The following is an 18608-nucleotide window of genomic DNA, read 5'->3' as shown; positions in this document are numbered from 1 at the left end:
CACTAAAGGATTTAGGGAGATGAAATATCTGTGATTAGAACAACCTAGGCATTGAATCTACTGACACCATAAAATGAGAGAGTGGAGTGAAATTCATAGAGTATTTAAAGAAAACAATCTACTGACCTCATCCTGTAATTAGTGAAAGTGATCTTCAATTGTAACAGAAAATCAAAAACATGACTGATTAAAATCAAGGAACTGTGCTGTCAGTAGAGAATTGCCTCTCAAAGAAAAAGCTAAAACTTATTCAATGTATGTGTGCACATCTGTGCATGTCTGTGTGTGTGCATGCATGAGTGCCTGTATATACCGGTGGATGAGTAGTTGTGTGGGTGGGAACCCACAAGGGGGTCCACTCCACCTTGACTGAAGGTCAGAGAGCTTAAGCCTACTCTTGCTTTCAAAGAGATTGACCAGAAGTCTGACTTCAGGAGCAGCTACAAAAATGTCTTGACCTAGGATGTGGTTATTTGGTATTTAGGGTTTTAAGGTGGCTCGTGGCTGATCTATTCCACCTTGACTGAAGGTCAGAGAGTTTAAACCTACTTACTGACAAAAGATTTAACTTAAGGTATGGCCACTAACAAAGATACCTTGAAGAAGGGTGTGATTTCTTGGTGGGTTTGGGTACTCAGATGGTAATCACTTTGCTTCTTTTATCTTGATGAAAAATGTCTTTTGCTTTATTCCCCTCTTTTTTTTTTTTTGGATGGTGGTATTTAGAGATTTTAAGAAATAAACACAGGTAGATTCAGTATTCACTGAGCTGCCTTCCTGGTACTATCCCATGTCTCTGTATTTTTTTTTACATCTCTGCTCATTCTGCCGAACATTTCTACATCTCTGTTCATTCTAACATTTCACATGTCCCTACCCTGAAACATATGAACCCATTGAGGCTGAACCCCGATAGATGTATTTATATATGTGTGTGTAGATGGGCACATCTGCATATGTGTATATCAACATGTGTCTATGTGTGCAAAAAGGAAAGAAACTCTCCTGCAGGAAACAAGAATTTGAAACAAATTATATGAAATAAATGACAAAAATAAATAAAAATGAGATGAGAAATTATTAATCAAAAAAACAGGAATTAAAAAAGAGAAAAAAGAAAGCATTTTCATCAAAATGGTGCTGGTGTAACTGGATGTCAACTTGTAGAAGAATGCAAATAGATCCATGTCTATCCCCATTCACAAAACTTAGGTCCAAATGGATCAAAGACCTCAATATAAATCCAGCCACACTGAACCTCATAGAAGAGAAAGTGAGAAGTAGCATTGAAGACATGGGCACAGGAGACCACTTACTAAATATAACACCAGTAGCACAGACACTGAGAGAAACAATTAATAAGTGGGAACCCCTGAAACTGAGAAACTTCTGTAAGGCAAAGGACACAGTACCTAAGACAAAATGGCAGCCTACAAAATGGGAAACATCACTAATCCCACAAAGGACTGATCTCCAAAATATAAAAAGAACTCAAAAAAACTAGATATTAAAATTATCAAATAACCCAATCAAAAAATGGGATACAGATCTAAACAAAGAATTCTCAACAGAAGAAACTTAAGGAATGGTCCAACATCCTTAGCCATCAGGGAAATAGAAATTAAAACAACTCTGAGATACCATCTTACACCAGTCAGAAGGGCTATGATTAAAAACACCAATGATAGCTTATGCTGGACAGGATGTGGAGTAGAGAGACCACTTCTCCATTGCTGGTGGGAGTGCATAGTCTTACAGCTACTTTGGAAATCAGTGTGGCAGTTTCTCACAACATTGGAAATCAATCTACTTCAAGACCCAGCAATATCACTCTTGGTCATATACCCAAAGGATGCACACTCATACTACAAGGACATTTGCTCAACTGTGTTCATAGCAGCATTATACATAACAACCAGAACCTGGAAACAGCCTAGGAGTCCCTCAACCAAAGAATGGATAAAAAAAAAATGTGTTACATTTACACAATGGACTACTACTCAGCAGAAAAAGCAATGATGTCTTAAAATTTGCAAGCAAATAAAAAGAACTAGAAAAAAAACATTCTGAGTGAGGTAATCCAGACCCAGATAGACAATCAAGGTATGTGCACACATATAAGTGGATATTAGATGGAAAAACAAAGGATATTCAGCCTATAGTTCATGATCACAAAGAAGCTAGGTAACAAGGACAATTCTGAGATATGGATCCCCCTGGAAAGGGGAAACAGACAAGCTCTCCTGAGAAAATTTGGAGGGAGAGAAGAAAGGATGGAAGGGGAGGTGCAGGGGAGAAGGGAGGGAGTATGAGAACATGAAGGAGCTAGCTGGACACTCAAGAAGGATGAAGGAGGGAGAGAAAGGAAAGAGATATCTTGATAGAGGGAGCCATTAAGGGTCTGGCGAGAAACAGCACTGGGGAAATTCTACACAAGATGACCCCAGCTAAGACTCTAAGCAAGAGTAGAGACGATGCCTAAACTGGCCTTCCCCTGTAAGCATATTGATGACTACCTTAATTGTCATCATAGAACCTTCATCCAGCAATTGATGGAAGTGGATACAGAGATCCACAGCAAAGCACTGCGCCAAGCTTCCAGAGACTAGTCCAAGAGAGGGAGGAGCAATAATATGAGCAAAGAGGTCAAAACCATGGTGGGGATTCTCACAGAAATACTGACCTGAGCTAGTGAGAGCTCACTGACTCTGGACTAATAGTGGCAGGAGCTGCAAAGGATCAAACTAGTCCCACTAAATGTGGAAAATCAAGAAATAAAAATAAAAAAACAAAAGATCAAGAAAATAGAATAATATTTAGCCAGAATACCAAAAACAAATGGAGAGAGTAGACACAGATACCTCAAATCAAAACAGAGATTCTGTAGCTCCTGTGGAATGCCAGTCTAACAAGGCACGTATGAACAAGCATGTTCTCACCACCTTGCCAACCTGTTTGCAATAGTCACCTTTTCGAAGACACAATCTGCAGAAACTTATCAAAGAAGAAACTGGCTCTCTCAACGGAACTATATTTATCAAAGACAATGAATTAATGATTAATGACTTCCAGACCAAAAATGCCAGGCCCAGATGGGATTCACCGCTAAGTTCTTCCAAACAGTTAAGAAAATTATGGGAAAACATGTTTTTTTTTCCCTAAAGATAAAAACATGGAGATACTTTTTAATTCAGTGTAGGTAAGCATTGCTCTCATGCCTATAGAATAAGTAAAGAACCTATACATCATTATCTCCCTACTCTTACTATAAGAATCCTCAGAAATATCATCAAATTAAATCCTCCACTGATTAAAAAAGGGGGGATTATATTGCATGATCACTGTGTTTTTCCTATTTACTAATTAAAGAATGGTTTGACATTTGAAAATTAATTAGTGTAATTTATCATAGACAGAAGCTAAAGAAGAAAAATCATATGATCACAACAAAAGATAGATAAAAAGCATTCGACAACACCCCATGTCCATTGAGTTCAAAAACGGTAATACAATACAAACCTCAGCACCTTAGACTGCAAGACTACTTGACAATACACTGGAAGGCTTACTAACTAGATGGGGTGGGAAGGTAGCATATCCATGTCCTCTTTAGCCTCCTTTTTAACATTTTGCTGATCACTAATGCTAAGAGGCTCAAGCAAAAGTGTCTTTGTTCACAGATGACACATTTATTCATACAGAAAATCTTAAAGAGTCAGCAAAAATAATCCAAGACAGTGTCTAATAAAAAAAATCCCCCCAAAAGAGCAATTAGAGCAAGCATAAAATGGTTTTGTTTGTTTGTTTTAAACTACTTGCTTTTATAAGCAATAGTTAAGACGAATTTGAAATTTAAAACTTTCCGTAACTATGCTCAAAAGGATGGGCTGACAAGACGGTTCAGGGAATAAAGGTGCCTGCCATCAAACATGATGACCTGAATTTGAGCCTCGGGAGCCACGTGGTATAAAAGAGAACTGACTCTGATAAGTTCTCCTATGGCTCCTACTTGCACATCTTGGCATGTGTAAACCCTCCCCAACAGTTAAATATCTCTAAATGCAATAGTTATGAATATATTAACTTATGTATTAATTCTCTATGAAGAAGACTATAAAATCCTGATAAAAGCAAAACTGTATAAACGAATAGAATAATATTCTACATCTATGGCTAGGAAGCTTCACTATTGTAAGAAAAAGTCAGTTCTTCCCAATTACATCTGTTAATTATAAGTACAGTCAAAATCTTGGGAGATTATTTTATGAATATTAACAAAACTTTAAGAGTTGACATGGACAGGCAAAGAAGCACAGAATAGGCAACGTTTTGAATATTAACAAATTCAGACTAATGATCCTGCCTGACATCAAGACCTATTATAAAGTGTCAACATTATAGAGAAAGTGGTGCTAGTCAAAGAATAAAGATTGGCGAATCTGACACAACAATAGCACAGGAGTTATTCCAGAGAAATATAGCCAACTAAAGGAAACAAAATGCAACCGATGTATTCTTTGCAACAAACAATTCCACACCATTGCATGCAGAAAAGTGAATACAGGCACAGAGCTTACACCTTTACGAATATTAACTCAATATAAATCAGAAGGCCTAAATGTGAAACCCCCAAACACCAAGAAGCAGTTTGAGAAACTCTAGATGACTTTGGATTTGCAGATGAACTTTAGGTACAATCATAAAGCAGAATCTAAGAAAGAAACAAACGGTAAACAAGACTTTATTAAAAATGTTTCAAAAAATGACACTATCAAGAGAATGAGAAAATGATTTTAAAAGCCATAGATTTAAGAGAAAATATTTGCAAAAGCTAAATGTGACAAAAAGTTATTATCCAAGCTTTACAAAGAGTTCATAATGTAAGAAAACCCATAACACATTTTGAATGGACAAAAATCAAGAGATTCCTCACCACAGAAAGTATATTTAAATATACCCATTATCACTAGAGTTCCATCTGGGAATTGCAGATTAAAACCAGATTAAGTACAGATTACATGGATACCATAGGTGTACAAGTACTGAATGATCAAATGCAGACACTGATAGAGCCAATTCCTGGTAAGGACATGGAAAAAGAAGGCTCATTCATTGTTCATACTAGTAGAAAATGGCGAAGTCAGTTTGCAAAACAGTCTAGTACTCTGTTGAGATAAATATTCTGTTACCACATTTACTATGTAATTCAACAATCATAATGAGGTCTCTCTTTCTTTCTTTCTTTTTTGATATGTTTGGTTGGGAGATTGGTTGACTTTGGTGTTTTGGAGACTGGCTCTCACTGAAGAATTTTCTAGTCAAGTTTCTTATGAACCTAAAACTATTCTAAAGGAAAAATCTATTACAGTTCAACAAAAACTAAAGTGGAAGATTGAAAATGCCCATATACAGAAAGTAGCCAGTAATGAAGCAGCAGAAGAGTAGAAAACATGAAAAGTAGGAAAAAATAATGGTCATAAATTCTTTATTATCAGTTATGATATTAGCTAAAAGTGGATAAATAATGATTAAAAGGAACTTTGGTACGATAAGAGAAAATTATCAAAGCACATGCTATGTGTTACAAAAGATAGACTTTAAATTCAAAAATGTAAGTAGTTTGAGTGTAAAAAAAGTAGATTGACTGTGTAATTAGTTGCAAAAAAGAAAATAAAGACAAAGCAAACTGGAATAATTGTTTTAAATCAAACAAAATACAGCAGAGCAAGCTAGTGCACACCTGTAATCCCATCTTTCAGTAGGTTACAGCAAGAATATTGTGAATTCAGAGCCAAGCTTAGCAGTAGATCAAGATGTTGTTTAAAAAATCAATAAGTCAAAAAAAATGTAAAAAACTGAACCAAATTTACTTTTAAAAGTGTTATTACTGAAAAAGAAGGTTATATGATGTTAAAAGAGATTCTCTACTCAAAATCAGTAGCAATTATAAATATAGATGCATATTCCCAGACACTCAAAGTACATTAAATAAAAATGTACAGAATTTTAAGGAACCATATAATTTAATAATAATAATAATAATAATAGGGGTATTTAGCATCATTACATTTTAATATATATGTTATATGTGATTTGATGAGCGTATTTTACCCCTCAACCTGTCCTACTGATTCCCCTTTTTTACACCCATCTTTCCTGTTTTCTTTTTCATTAAACAACTCTTCTCTGCTTTCGTTTAATATACACATACATGATTTCAACAGTAGTTATATTGTTATGAAGGATCAGCTAAGAAATGAGCACAACACCCCTACAAATGAATCATTAAAAGTCTTTAATGGACTTCTATAAGAATAGGGCACATATTTTTCTATATAGAGTATATATTCATAAAACAAATCTCAGTATATTTTTAAAATTCATAATTTCAGAAAGTATGTCCTCTAACAGTTGAATAAATTTGAAATCAGCTGCAAAAAGAATTTTTAAGAGTTAACCTGATATGACAGAATGTTTTAAAACACCTTTGGAGGGGTCTTCCCCTTGTTTAGTATCTTTTAAAATGCATTTATTCAGTGATTAAAATTGTCATTAGAGATTTCTTTTACTACGTAGATTTGGTTTAGTTGAAAAAAAATTTGAAGCTGTGATAAATGCTGTAGAATTTAAAAGTTTCTAAACAGCAAAGAAAACAATTCAGTGAAGAGACAATTTAAGAATAGAAGAAAATCTTTGACAGCTACATAGAGGACTAAAATTTAGAATACATAAAGAACTAAATTCCACACAGTATATGGGTCAATATAACAAACAGAGATGAAGTACCAATGATCAATGAACATATGATTGAAATGTTCAAAATCCTTAGCCTACCAAAAAAAAATACAAAATAAAACAGCATTGAGATGCTATCTCACCCCAGTCAGAATGGTTATCATTAAGAAAACAAATAACAATAAACACTAGCATAGAAATGTTATTTATTCAACCTGTGGAAATTAATATGGAAGTTCCTCAATAAGCTAAAAATAGGACTAGCATATGACCCAAATACATTACTTCTAGGTAAGCTCACAAAGTCTCTAAGTCCACATATTACAGAGATGTTGTCACCTGTATATTTATTGCTACACTATCCACAGGAGCCAAGTTATGAAATCATCTTAAGTGTTCATCAATCAATAAACTGATAAAGAATTGTGCTGTGCATGCACAGTGGAGTTATATTTAACCTTAAAGAAGATTTAAATTATATCATTTGCAGGAAAATAGACACAGCTGACAATATCACATGTTTTTATTGCTCATTAATTTGTGGATCCTAGATTTTCATGCAGTTATATAAAATTACAGGTACGTGTTATATGCAATATATGTATATTATATATGTAATCGTGTATTTATGGAGAAGCAAAACTTGGAGGATGAATGGCAAGAATGGGAGAGGTGATGAAAGAAAGAGGGAATGAATGTATTCCAAGTACATGATATAGTTATTTGAAATGAAGCCTATCACTATGCATCATGAGTATATGTCGATAAAATTTTGTGTTAAAACATTAAAGGAATTTTAAATTATAAAATATTATAAAATATGATTGTAGTTCAAATGAAATTTTTTAATATAGACCAAGCATATGCTGCAGTTAGGATTCATGAAAATTGCCCTTGATTCTGAGCTTTCCCCCCAGGTGATAATAACAAAGAAAGATCTATATGGGATCTTAGAGTCTTTTCTGAAAGAAAACATTCCATAACCATCATAGTCATCATATCCTGACCCTCATAATAACACTCACTTATAAGCATGTCTTTAAACATTTGCTCAAATAATGAAAAGTTACCATGCAGCTCAAAGGAAGTTCCAAATAGTGATAACCTAAACTAGACTTCAGTCAAAAGCCAAGTGTTTCCAGTAGTCCAATAAGATATTCTTCCGCTATCTGAAAATTTTGAACATTTTAGCTAAGTGAATGTTTATTCTATATATCGTGTTCTGATTACTGAGAATTACAGTAATAAATGATTTCACTTCTGCTCTTAGCCACCTTATTATCTATTAGATCATGCTAGTCCAAAAAGCACAAAATAACTCCAATTACATATAAATTGCAATAAGTGCAATAACTATGGCATAAAATATAGTGATTTACATTGGGTATGGAAGCCCTTGCATCTAATCCCAACATTTTGGAAGCAGGGGCAGGCACTCTATATGAGTTTGAGGAATGACTCTTCTACAAAGGAAGTTCCAAGCCAGTTACATAGATATATGAGACATGTGCATGCAGTATATATACAGAGAGAGAGAGAGAGCGAGAGAGAGAGCGAGAGAGAGAGATTAATTGATGATTGAGAGATTACATCTAGCTTTATTTCTTATAAAGCACTGGTTTTCAACCTCAGGTACATGATAGTATCACCTGGGGAGCTGTTAGAACACTTCGTGACCAGACTTCACCCAAATAAATCAGGATGTCTCATGCATCCTGACTTTCTACTCTCCCTAGATGAGCCCACTGTGTAGCCAGGTTTTAAAACCATGTTATGAAAGACCAGGAAGAATGGGCATGCTTTTGGCTCAAAGGGACAGAGAATGGCACTTGGAAGAATCTTCTCCTAAATATACCTAATTTATTTTTGCTCTCTAAACCTCAATTATCACATTCTCTGAAGTGTATTTTGGATCCCTCCAATGATATCCATGAGAATCCTGATAATGTTTATATAAGTTATCGCTATTTTGTAGACTTTGTTATATTCCAAGACACCATAATGAGCACTTTAATTATATTTCAATATTACCCTTCTCCAAAAAAAACTAGGAGCTATATAGCAGTATTAGTATTTAACTTTACATTTGGAGAAAGGAAATAATTCGTCAAGGTAACACAATTAAAAACTGTTGGAGTTGGAAATACAGCTACCAAATCCATGTTCAAAAACAGGACCTACTGATCCTATGCAGCTCAGATTTACATTAATCCCACTGTGAAACATATTGTATTGTAATATTTGTGATGTGTATTATTTGATCATCCAGTTGACATGTATTGAGTTTGTCCTGAGTGTACTCGGTTATAGAAATACTAAGTCTGAGTACTAGCAGTGTAGAGCACACATCAACAAATAAGTTGACTGATTAAATCCTTTCAGCCACTTCTTTTTATAAGTAAAACTTTTGATGATTTCTCAAGACCACTGGTTGACTGATTTCCTACCTGTAGTGACCTAAAAGATCGCAGTAGAGTAGTTATAAGAAACAATCTGCCTACAAAGCCTTAAAATGTGATGGTCTGACCATTTCCAGAAAGTTTGACTGCCCATAGTCTAGAGCACAAGACAAGTGAATCACTAGTGACTACCCAATGGTATGCATGCTGTGCTATTCACACATAGGTATATAAAAATTAAATATATATAATAGGGTCGGATATAGGGCAACCAGTTCCTACAAGACATGGTATTGGAAAGCTTAGTCGAGTTACCTACATAAAAAGGATCAAGCAGATCAGTAAGATCATGTGGGCAGTGAGTCAAGGAACTACAGAAACTGTTTTAAAAATAAAATAGATAGGTTTAAGTGATGCTAATTAGTTTTATATGTCTCATGAAAATGTAGTTTTGATTTTTTTTTCATTTTTATAATTTTGTTGGAGAGGGATACATGGGCAGGGCTTTGTTATGTGATCCAGGTTGTCCTTGAAGTCATGTTTTCCTGTTTCAAAGTGCTGGGCTCATAGATATGCACCACCATGCTCAGCTAACAGACTTATTTTGATGCTCACTAGAACATCTAATGATGCACATGACAAAATGCCCTCCTAGGGATCAGAAGTCCTGGCATGTTGTTGCACAGTAAAGTGACTCAGGCTAAGTATGTACTGTACATTTCAAAAAACTAACAAGTGTTTCTACAATGTTCACCATAAGGAAAAATAAATAATTGAGACAATAGCAATCTTTACCTTGATTGAAATATTATGTATGCATTCATGAATGAAAATATTACATTCTTTCATAAATATTATGTTTATGTTGTTATGAATCAGTTAAAAATAATATAACTCTAAAGACACACTAAACACTTGTAAATAGGAAGTTATTTGCTAACTAAAGTGACTAGTTCCTATGCCAAACAAGAATGAAAAATGTATAGCATGGTTGCCTTTTTCAGTTCTTAAATTGATTGACCTATAAGAATTCTATCTTCTCCAACCCATACAACTACACAATCTCCCCCAGGCAGCTAGTATCGTTGCAGACTTGGAAATTCAGCACTCAGTCACCCAGGCAGGACAGACTGAAATTCAAGTTCAGTCTGGATTACTTAGTGAGAACCTGTCTCAAAACTACAACAGCAGCAATAACAACAAAAATAATATGGAGGCTGGCATTTTTCTTTGTTTCCAGTTGTTTTGATTGCATGTAACTATTAATACCATGTGGAGTGTTTGCAGTTGACAGTACCTGGAAAATTCATGGGCAGTTCAAAGGGCTTCTGAGACTCGGAATCTCTAGAATTCTCCTCACAAATTTCAGCCATTATCTTCTTAATTTTGAGGCCTGTGATTTTAATCACTTCCCCTGTTGACAAACAGCATTCGTTGCCGAACATTTCATAAATAGACCCTGAAAATAAAGAAAATAATCTTTAATAAAGGAAAGCTTAAACAGTAAAGAACAAAATCACTACCAAATGCCTCATATAAAATGTTTTCACTCAATTCCTCCCTTATCCAGCTAATAAACTTTAATTAAATCTGACTATCCCAGAATGTACACCATGCACCAGGAAACATATTGGATTTTCACTTTATCCACTGGGCAAAGTATAAACAATCTTGGTTTTTTTTTATTATTTTAAATTGAATTTTATGGTTTGTTCATCACCTTTAGCTCATTTACCCAAGGTCAAACCACAGTCAGGTCTCCCGCTGCCAGGAGTTATGGTACATTTTTGCCAGGTCACAGAATTAGGCCCATATGAGTCAACAGCAATGTGAGTCAGTACTGCAAACAGGGCTATAATACAGTCCAAGCAAAGACAGAGATGCTTGTGTATCAAGGCTTCATACTAACAGCATCCTATTTATTTTTCAGATCTGGTTCTCTTCATCATCATGAATTTAATTTAAGTCTTCTTGTCCATTTTTATCTGTGGCTTTTTGACAAACCAGAGACAGCACTCAACACTTTTATGGCAATAGGTGGCAGAACAGCCCAGCTAAACAGAGCAGCTGTACTTTGTCTCACAGTCTCAGCCCCCTTCTCGACAAAACTTTCATCATAGATACTCATGGTAAGGTTTTCATTCATTCATTGTCTTTCTGTGTCTCCAGAGAGAAGGTGAATGGGCTGTGAAACAATCAGACTATGAACATCAGGAAAGATGAGAGGTCATAGTTCTGAACAGTCAGCCCTAGTCAAAGGAGAACAGCTCAAGGCAGAGTCTCTGGAAGACAATCGCATCACAAATGAACAGTCACTTATACCGGTGTAAGGAGCATTACAGGACTACAAGCATTAAATACAATAGTGGTTTGTCTTTCCCTCTAGGTGGCTTAAGCTTCTTGATCACACTAAATGTAAGGCCAAGAGGGCAAATGTTAGCTCTGTCTGCTTTCTGAATTTTCTCTATTGAAAAGTAAATTTTCTAGTTTCCTTTTTTCTTTAGTGCCCTCACAGACTCTAGCCATACATGTGTTTGTAAACATACATATATGGAGATATAGATGATAGATAGATAGATAGATAGATAGATAGATAGATAGATAGATAGATGGGTGGGTGGGTGGGTGGATAGGTAGGTAGATAGATAGATAGATAGATAGATAGATAGATAGATAGACAGACAGGTTATAACCCTCTTATGGCATTCATGGTTTTCATAAAAATTTTTAAATCTGAGATTTCACGCAGTTCAAAGCACTCTACGATTCTATCAGTGCCTCAACGAGTACCATGGCATGATGCAATCAAAGTCATCTGAAGGATCTTGACTTCCTTAAGGACAATTTACACAGAGGCACAGCCACTTCTAGGCAACCTAAGAAAGCAGATGTCCTGACTCTTATTGTTCTTCAAGAGTACCTCTGTGGCCAGATTCTACCAGAGGCCAAAGGGCAAGAAGGCAGCTAGCAGCCTGGCAAAGGTGTGCCTCCCGGGCAGGGTGGAAATCGAAGTGCGCCACGTGAGACCTTCCATCCTGCACAGAGAGCATCAGTCCTGAGGACCAGCTTGTCTGGTCCTTGACCTGTTAGCATCTTATCCCACACCCCATTTGTCTTCTCACACTATTCTCTTAACTACTTATGCTCCTATACTTTCATCAGCCTGAGGACATAGATCTGCTAGTCCCGAGTTCTATTTTGAACAAGCTGAGGTATGAAATAAATAATTTAAAAAATCCATCTCACATCTTCTGTCAGTAAACTCAGAACAGTTCTATGCTGTGATAAATCACATAGTGACATTCTGTATCACTACCATTAAATCATCCTGTATTTAACTTTTCGTGAATTTGGTTTTTATTATTCCTAATTCAAGTTTAAGGTTCATTAGAAAAATAATAATTGAATTATATTTTTGTATGATTACAACCCAGCCAGGCTTCCTTTATACTCACTCAGTCAGTAAACTAATGGTGTGAGGTCTTGTGACTGGCCGTAGCCATCAGGGATAAAAGGTCTAGTATTTTCAATCAGAAGCATGGTCCTGCCAAGAGTGGGCAGGAAGCCAGTCCATTGCAAAAGACCCAGGGTGTGGGAAACCCTAATAAAGGAAATGTGGAGTGTTGTGAAGTCACAGAGGCATCTCCGTTTCCATAGGAAAGAGGAAGTAGGATTGAATCCTAAAGGACACAACAGCCGATATGGGCCTTAAAGAAGAGTCACTTGGTGCCAAAATGGGCAGAAGCAATACTATTAGAAAGGTACTGAGATATGAAAAAAAAAAAAAAACCTGATGCATTCTGGAAACTTTAAGTAGTTTCTTGAGTCTAAATTGTAAAGTAAGAGAGGTGAGGTGTTGTTTAGTTTTGTTTTGTTTTAAGAAGGAATATGTGGAGCAAGTAAAAATAATATTTTTATTAGATTTGCAATGCACAAAACAACAGGCTGAAGTAACTTTAAAATCAGGGAATCTACATCTCCAGTTATCTGGGTGCAGAAAGAAATCCCACTTTAATAAGAGGTCATTTGTACTCTAGACATTAACTACCCAAACTGTGGTCCACTGTGCCACCCGGGAGCTTGTTAGAATCTTGGTCAAGTTGCTGAATCAGAACCTGCATTTTTAACAAGCTCCCCAGATGATTAATAAGTACATTAAGGTTCGTAAAGCTCTGGTCTGCGCTGCAAGCACAGAGCTGAAGTAACATGTTTTGGAATTGTTGCAAAACAAATCAGAGGAAAACACGCCACCCGCTCACAGAAAACCTTGGGTTCTGTGAGGTGGGTAACAGGTAAAAGATTTGAGATATGTAAGTGCTAAGGAGTGATTTTTCTTTATCAGATAAAAGAGGACATCATTTAACTGAACACCTTTTAGCTGGAAGTCTTGAACTTAATTTCAGTACAATGAGTGTCTATTCTTCAGTACGATTTATAGCCAACTCACGGGCAGGGAATGCCATCTTTTATATATTCAAAAGGATCCAAAATTCAAAAGATAAATTTGTGCAAGATTATATATCAGTTTGTAAGGGCATGAAGCTGGAGAATTCTATGACAATAAAATTATGCATTCTAGCCAACACATTGAAAGTTTTTAGTCTCTTCCTAAGCATCTATTTCTCTCCTTAAAAATAGAAAAGAAATGCATTTTTTATTAACATTAGGAAAAGAACACCATGCAAATACTAATAGAAAATTCCTCATTTAACATGTGACCACCATTTTGCTTTTAGCCAGGAAAGTCTCTCTCTGCCTCTCTGTGTGCGTGTGTGTGTGTGTGTGTGTGTGTGTGTGTGTGTGTGTGTGTGTGAGTGTGTGTCTTTCTCCCTTGTTGCATAATGTTTTGTTTGTGTTCTGGCAAATAGAGCTTACCTGGAGATTACAAGACAGAGCTAGCCACTAGTTAACTATAGAGGACAGACAGTGCTGGTGGTGGCTCACACCTTTGATTCTAGCACATGGGATCTCATGCTTTTAATCCCAGCAATTGGGAGGCTCATGCCTTTAATCCCAGCATGAGGGATGTGGAGACAGGTATATAAAATGGTTGGAGACAGGATCTGGTGCCAATTCAATCTGAGGATTCTAGAGACAACAATTTCAGTCTAGGATTCAAAGAAGCAGGTGCCCCCATTCAGTTGGAGATTTAGTAGAGGAAAGAAGTTTCTGGTAGCTGGCTGTTCTGCTTCTCTGATCTTTCAGCTTTCACCCTAATGTCTGACTCTAGGTTTTATTCTTAAGATTAAGTAGAAACATGCTTCACTCTCCATTTCGCACTTTAGAAAATGTCTTGTATAGTCCAGGCTGGTCTTGAACTCATGATGCAGGCTAAGAAGTGCATTAACTTCTGATGCAGGGGCTTGGGACTGCATCTTATGCTGCTGCACACAGTTGGCATGGTATTGAAGATCAACCCCAGGGCTATGTGCACAGGAGGCAAACACGCTGCAAGCTGAAGCACATCCTCACTACTTCTGTACTTGAAAGGATGCTCACGAGCACCCAAAATGCAGAAGCTGTGTCAGCGACAGGTAACAAGGGCATATATCTTCTTGTAGGTCCGTGAAATAAGCAAGCTTCTCATACTTCGTTCTTACCAACATAAAGCCTCCTAAAATATACTTGTCCCTTAGTTTTCATATAATGATGAATTTTAAAAATAGGCAACTTCCATGATCTCAGAATAAACACATATGTGTGACTGCTTTTTAAACTTTTCCTGAGATGCGTGTCTGAAGTATGTTTGCTTATGTATAGACATACATATTCAAGTAGTCTTCTTCCCATTTTAACAAGGAGACATGTATTTTGAATATGCAAGTCTCAAATCTCTTCAATCTTTACAGTCTGATTCTCTCCAAGTCAGAGCATATGTATTCAGGATAATGCCAAACATCAGAGCGAACTGGAACAAAGCAGCCTGTTTTCAGTGATCAAACATTGCCCCTGAAGACTGTAATGAAAGAGCCATGTGCCTTTGAAATCACCTCCTCTGTAATACTACTTTGCTCGATAAAAATGACACATTAATATCCTTTTATGAGCTCATCCCTTGCTTGCCAATCCATATAAGCAATGCTATGATCACATAGGAACAGTCGAAACAATTGGTTCAGTAGGCTTCTTTTCCCCTTCCATTTCTCCTCAAAGCATGTGTGGCAGTCATGAAAGAGGAAGGTTTTCTTGTCTGTGTTCAAACACACCATGTCCCAAACTATGCCTTCTCTTTCACTGCTTTACCTGCTCATTGAACTGTCCAAGCTCAGCCAACCCTAAAGATTCAGCTAACGCTCCTCCTCAAAGCCTCCTCATATCCAACTAAAGAAATGTCCATTCCCTCCTGTGCTCTAATAGCACTTTGTATACACTCCCTCACAGAGATTTGGGAATTACCATTAAAGCTGGAATTCGGGTGATTTTTATTATTGATACCACATACATTTGGGGATTTAGTATAACTTCCTAGAAAAGAGAAAATAAGTTAGCTAAATGTACAAACCCTTCCCTCATCACCCTACCCCACAGATTTACTATATAATTTTTGTTCATACTAGGTCCCATGTGAATGTTTTCATTATTAGCCTTTTCTGTAAGAGATTCGTAGGACAGTAACTGTCTTTCTATATCAGCGTGTCCTACAAAAGGGTTGGTGTGAGGTGTATTTTCTCTTTCTGTGTTTACTATCAAAGGGCCAAGCACAATTCAGATTATCTGGCTGCTTTCCGGGTACTTTAAAAAATGTAAGGGGCAGGCAGTTCTTTGGTGTGATTTCTACTTTTATTTTTCCACATTAGGTACAAGGGATTGAACCTATGGACTATGCATGTTGAGTAGTGTGAGATATTTGTACCCTGTGTGAGATATACGCTGTGAATGATTTAGTCAAGAGCTGAATGGCCAATGGAGAAAGTGGGAGATGAATCTAGGTGTAGGAGAGACGCCAAGAGATGCAGAAGAAGCAGGATGAGCTGTATGTGAAAGTATGTAGATTAATAAAAATGGGCTAATTTAAGTTATAAGAGATAGTTAAAAACAAGCTTAAGCTAAAGACAAGCTTTCATAATTAATAATAAGTCTCCGTGCTGTTATTTGGGAGTTGGCTGGCAAGAAAAAGAAAGCTAAGCTACTTAGCCATCCCTTTTCACTTTTTATTTTAAGACAGGGTCTCACAAAATTGATCAGGCTGATCTAAAACTTGTGAGTTAAACCTCTTGAGTAGATGGGATTAAAGGCAAACACAACCAAGCTTGATTGATACTTTTCGTTATATTTTGTTGTTTTTGTTTTACAGTGGAGCTCATATAAAGATTTGTGATAGATATGGATGCATTAGGAAGTCTTGCCTGAAAAATATGATTGCTAGTATATGGCAATGTATAAGAGAACCATACCAGTTGCCTATGGGATTCTATGTTCAAGAATATAATATATTTTCAGGAAGCAGCAAGTCCATAAATGAAACCTCTAAATATGAAATTTTTTTAATATCTATTTATTTATTATGTGTACAACATTCCTTCCATGTGTGCCCACAAGCCAGAAGGGGGCGCCAAGTCTCATTATAGATGGCTGTGAGCCACCATGTGGCTGCTGGGAATTGAACTCAGGACCTCTGGAAGAGCAGTCAGTGCTCTTAACCACTGAGTCATCTCTCCAGGCCTAAATATGAAATTATTATATTACATTTATATCCCAAAACATTGTGGTTGATAGATGTTAAAGGTACTATTAGAGAGAGCTCTTCAATTTTTCTAGAAAGTTTGCCGTACAAAGGAAGTTTAGAAGGAACTATGACTGATATAGATATTTGTATGGCCAGCCTTCTATAAAAAGAAGTTCCTATCCATTCCAAAACCAGACAAATTCTTTCTTGGCATCTGAAAAATATACCTAAAAGCAAATGAACTTGCTGTCTCAATGCATTGTTGAGATAACTGGGCACATGAATTAGTGAGCCTGTTGCTTACCTAGCAGAACAAGACCCTGACTGTTAATAAGAACCAACCTTCAAAATTCATGCTTTCCTCACCCCAACACGTCAATCAAAAGAGTCATAAAAGTAAGGATGACTGTCCCTGCCCAGCCTGCTAGGGCGCTGGGACCGAATCCGAACCGGGAGGACAAAGGGGTGGCCGGTAGCTCCTTTGTTCCCATAGCCTGACCACAGCGAGTGGGGTGGGCCCTTTGTTCGCGAGCTAACCAAGCAGTGCGGAGTTTCGATCTGGGCACCGAGTGAAACATCATTGTGGTGAGTGAGTGCTGCGGCAGCTGGGAACATACCTCAGCCCGCCCACAATTCCTGGCCATCCTACAGGGGCTATACTGCCCAAACCGCCTCTCTCTTCCTATCCCATTCAGCTTACATCCAGATCCCCACACCCCCTGTCTCCCTCCCTCCCTCCCTTCTTTGGGGCATAGCACCTCCCTGCTCAGCCTGCTAGGGTGCTGGGACCGAACCCGAACCGGGAGGACAAAGGGGTGGCCGGTAGCTCCTTTGTTCCCATAGCCTGCCAGCAGCAAGCAGGGTGGGCCCTTTGTTCGTGAGCTAACCAAGCAGCGCGGAGTTTCGATCTGGGCACCTAGTGAAACATCATTGTGGAGAAACATCTCTGGGGAGTGACATCACTGGGAAGGTACATCAGTAGGCAAGAAGACCTGATCCTGTAAAAGAAGATCCAAAGGGGAGTATTGGGAGGAAGAGATGGGCAGACGCCAATGCAGGAATTCTCCCAACAATCTGAAAAACAACAGGAAACCACCAGAAGCCAGTGACCCCACAACAGGAGGACATGAACACCTTAATCAAGAAGAAGTAGAAAAAACAGACTTCATGAAAGTGATTGACACCCTTAAACAACATATAAAAAATGCCCTTATAGAAATGGATGAGAAGTATAATAGAAAGTTCGAGGAATTGAGTAAATCAGTGAATGATACCCTAGGAAACCAAGGAAAAACAATCAAGCAGATAAAGGAAACAGTTCATGACTTGAAAACTGAAATGGAGGCAAAGAAGAAAACACAAACAGAGGGCCGGCTGGACATGGAAAATCTACGTAAACGAATAGAGACTACAGAATCAAGTATAACCAGCAGAATACAAGAGATAGAAGAAAGAGTCTCAGATTCTGAGGATAACATAGAGAAAATAAACGCTCTGATCAAAGAAAACAACAAGTCCAACAAACTCTCATCACAAAACATTCAGGAAATATGGGACACAATAAAAAGACCAAACCTAAGAATAATTGGAGTAGAAGAAGGAGAAGAAGTGCAGCTCAACGGTACAGAAAATATACTTAATAAAATTATAGAAGAAAACTTTCCCAACCTGAAGACAGATGTACCTATAAAGGTTCAAGAAGCATACAGAACACCAAATAGGCTGGATCAAAAGAAAACATCCCCTCGCCATATAATAATCAAAACACAAAATATACAGAATAAAGAAAGAATATTAAGAGCCGCAAA

At 37.1% G+C, this 18608-nt stretch overlaps 1 protein-coding gene across 1 annotated transcript in view; it reads right to left on the bottom strand.

The window, feature by feature from the left end:
- Positions 1-18608, bottom strand: part of Themis (thymocyte selection associated) — a 189498-nt gene that overhangs the window by 119076 nt on the left and 51814 nt on the right. Inside the window, 1 exon segment of the mRNA XM_041653576.1 lies at positions 10432-10593. Within this exon segment, the coding sequence (XP_041509510.1) occupies positions 10432-10593 (162 nt within the window).

Source organism: Microtus oregoni, unplaced genomic scaffold, assembly GCF_018167655.1.
Source record: "Microtus oregoni isolate MIOR12 unplaced genomic scaffold, Mior012 000006F_ref0000085, whole genome shotgun sequence".
Classification (NCBI taxonomy): Eukaryota; Metazoa; Chordata; class Mammalia; order Rodentia; family Cricetidae; genus Microtus; species Microtus oregoni.
Note: the sequence above shows the minus strand (reverse complement) of the source record. Positions and strands in the feature narration are given on the sequence as shown.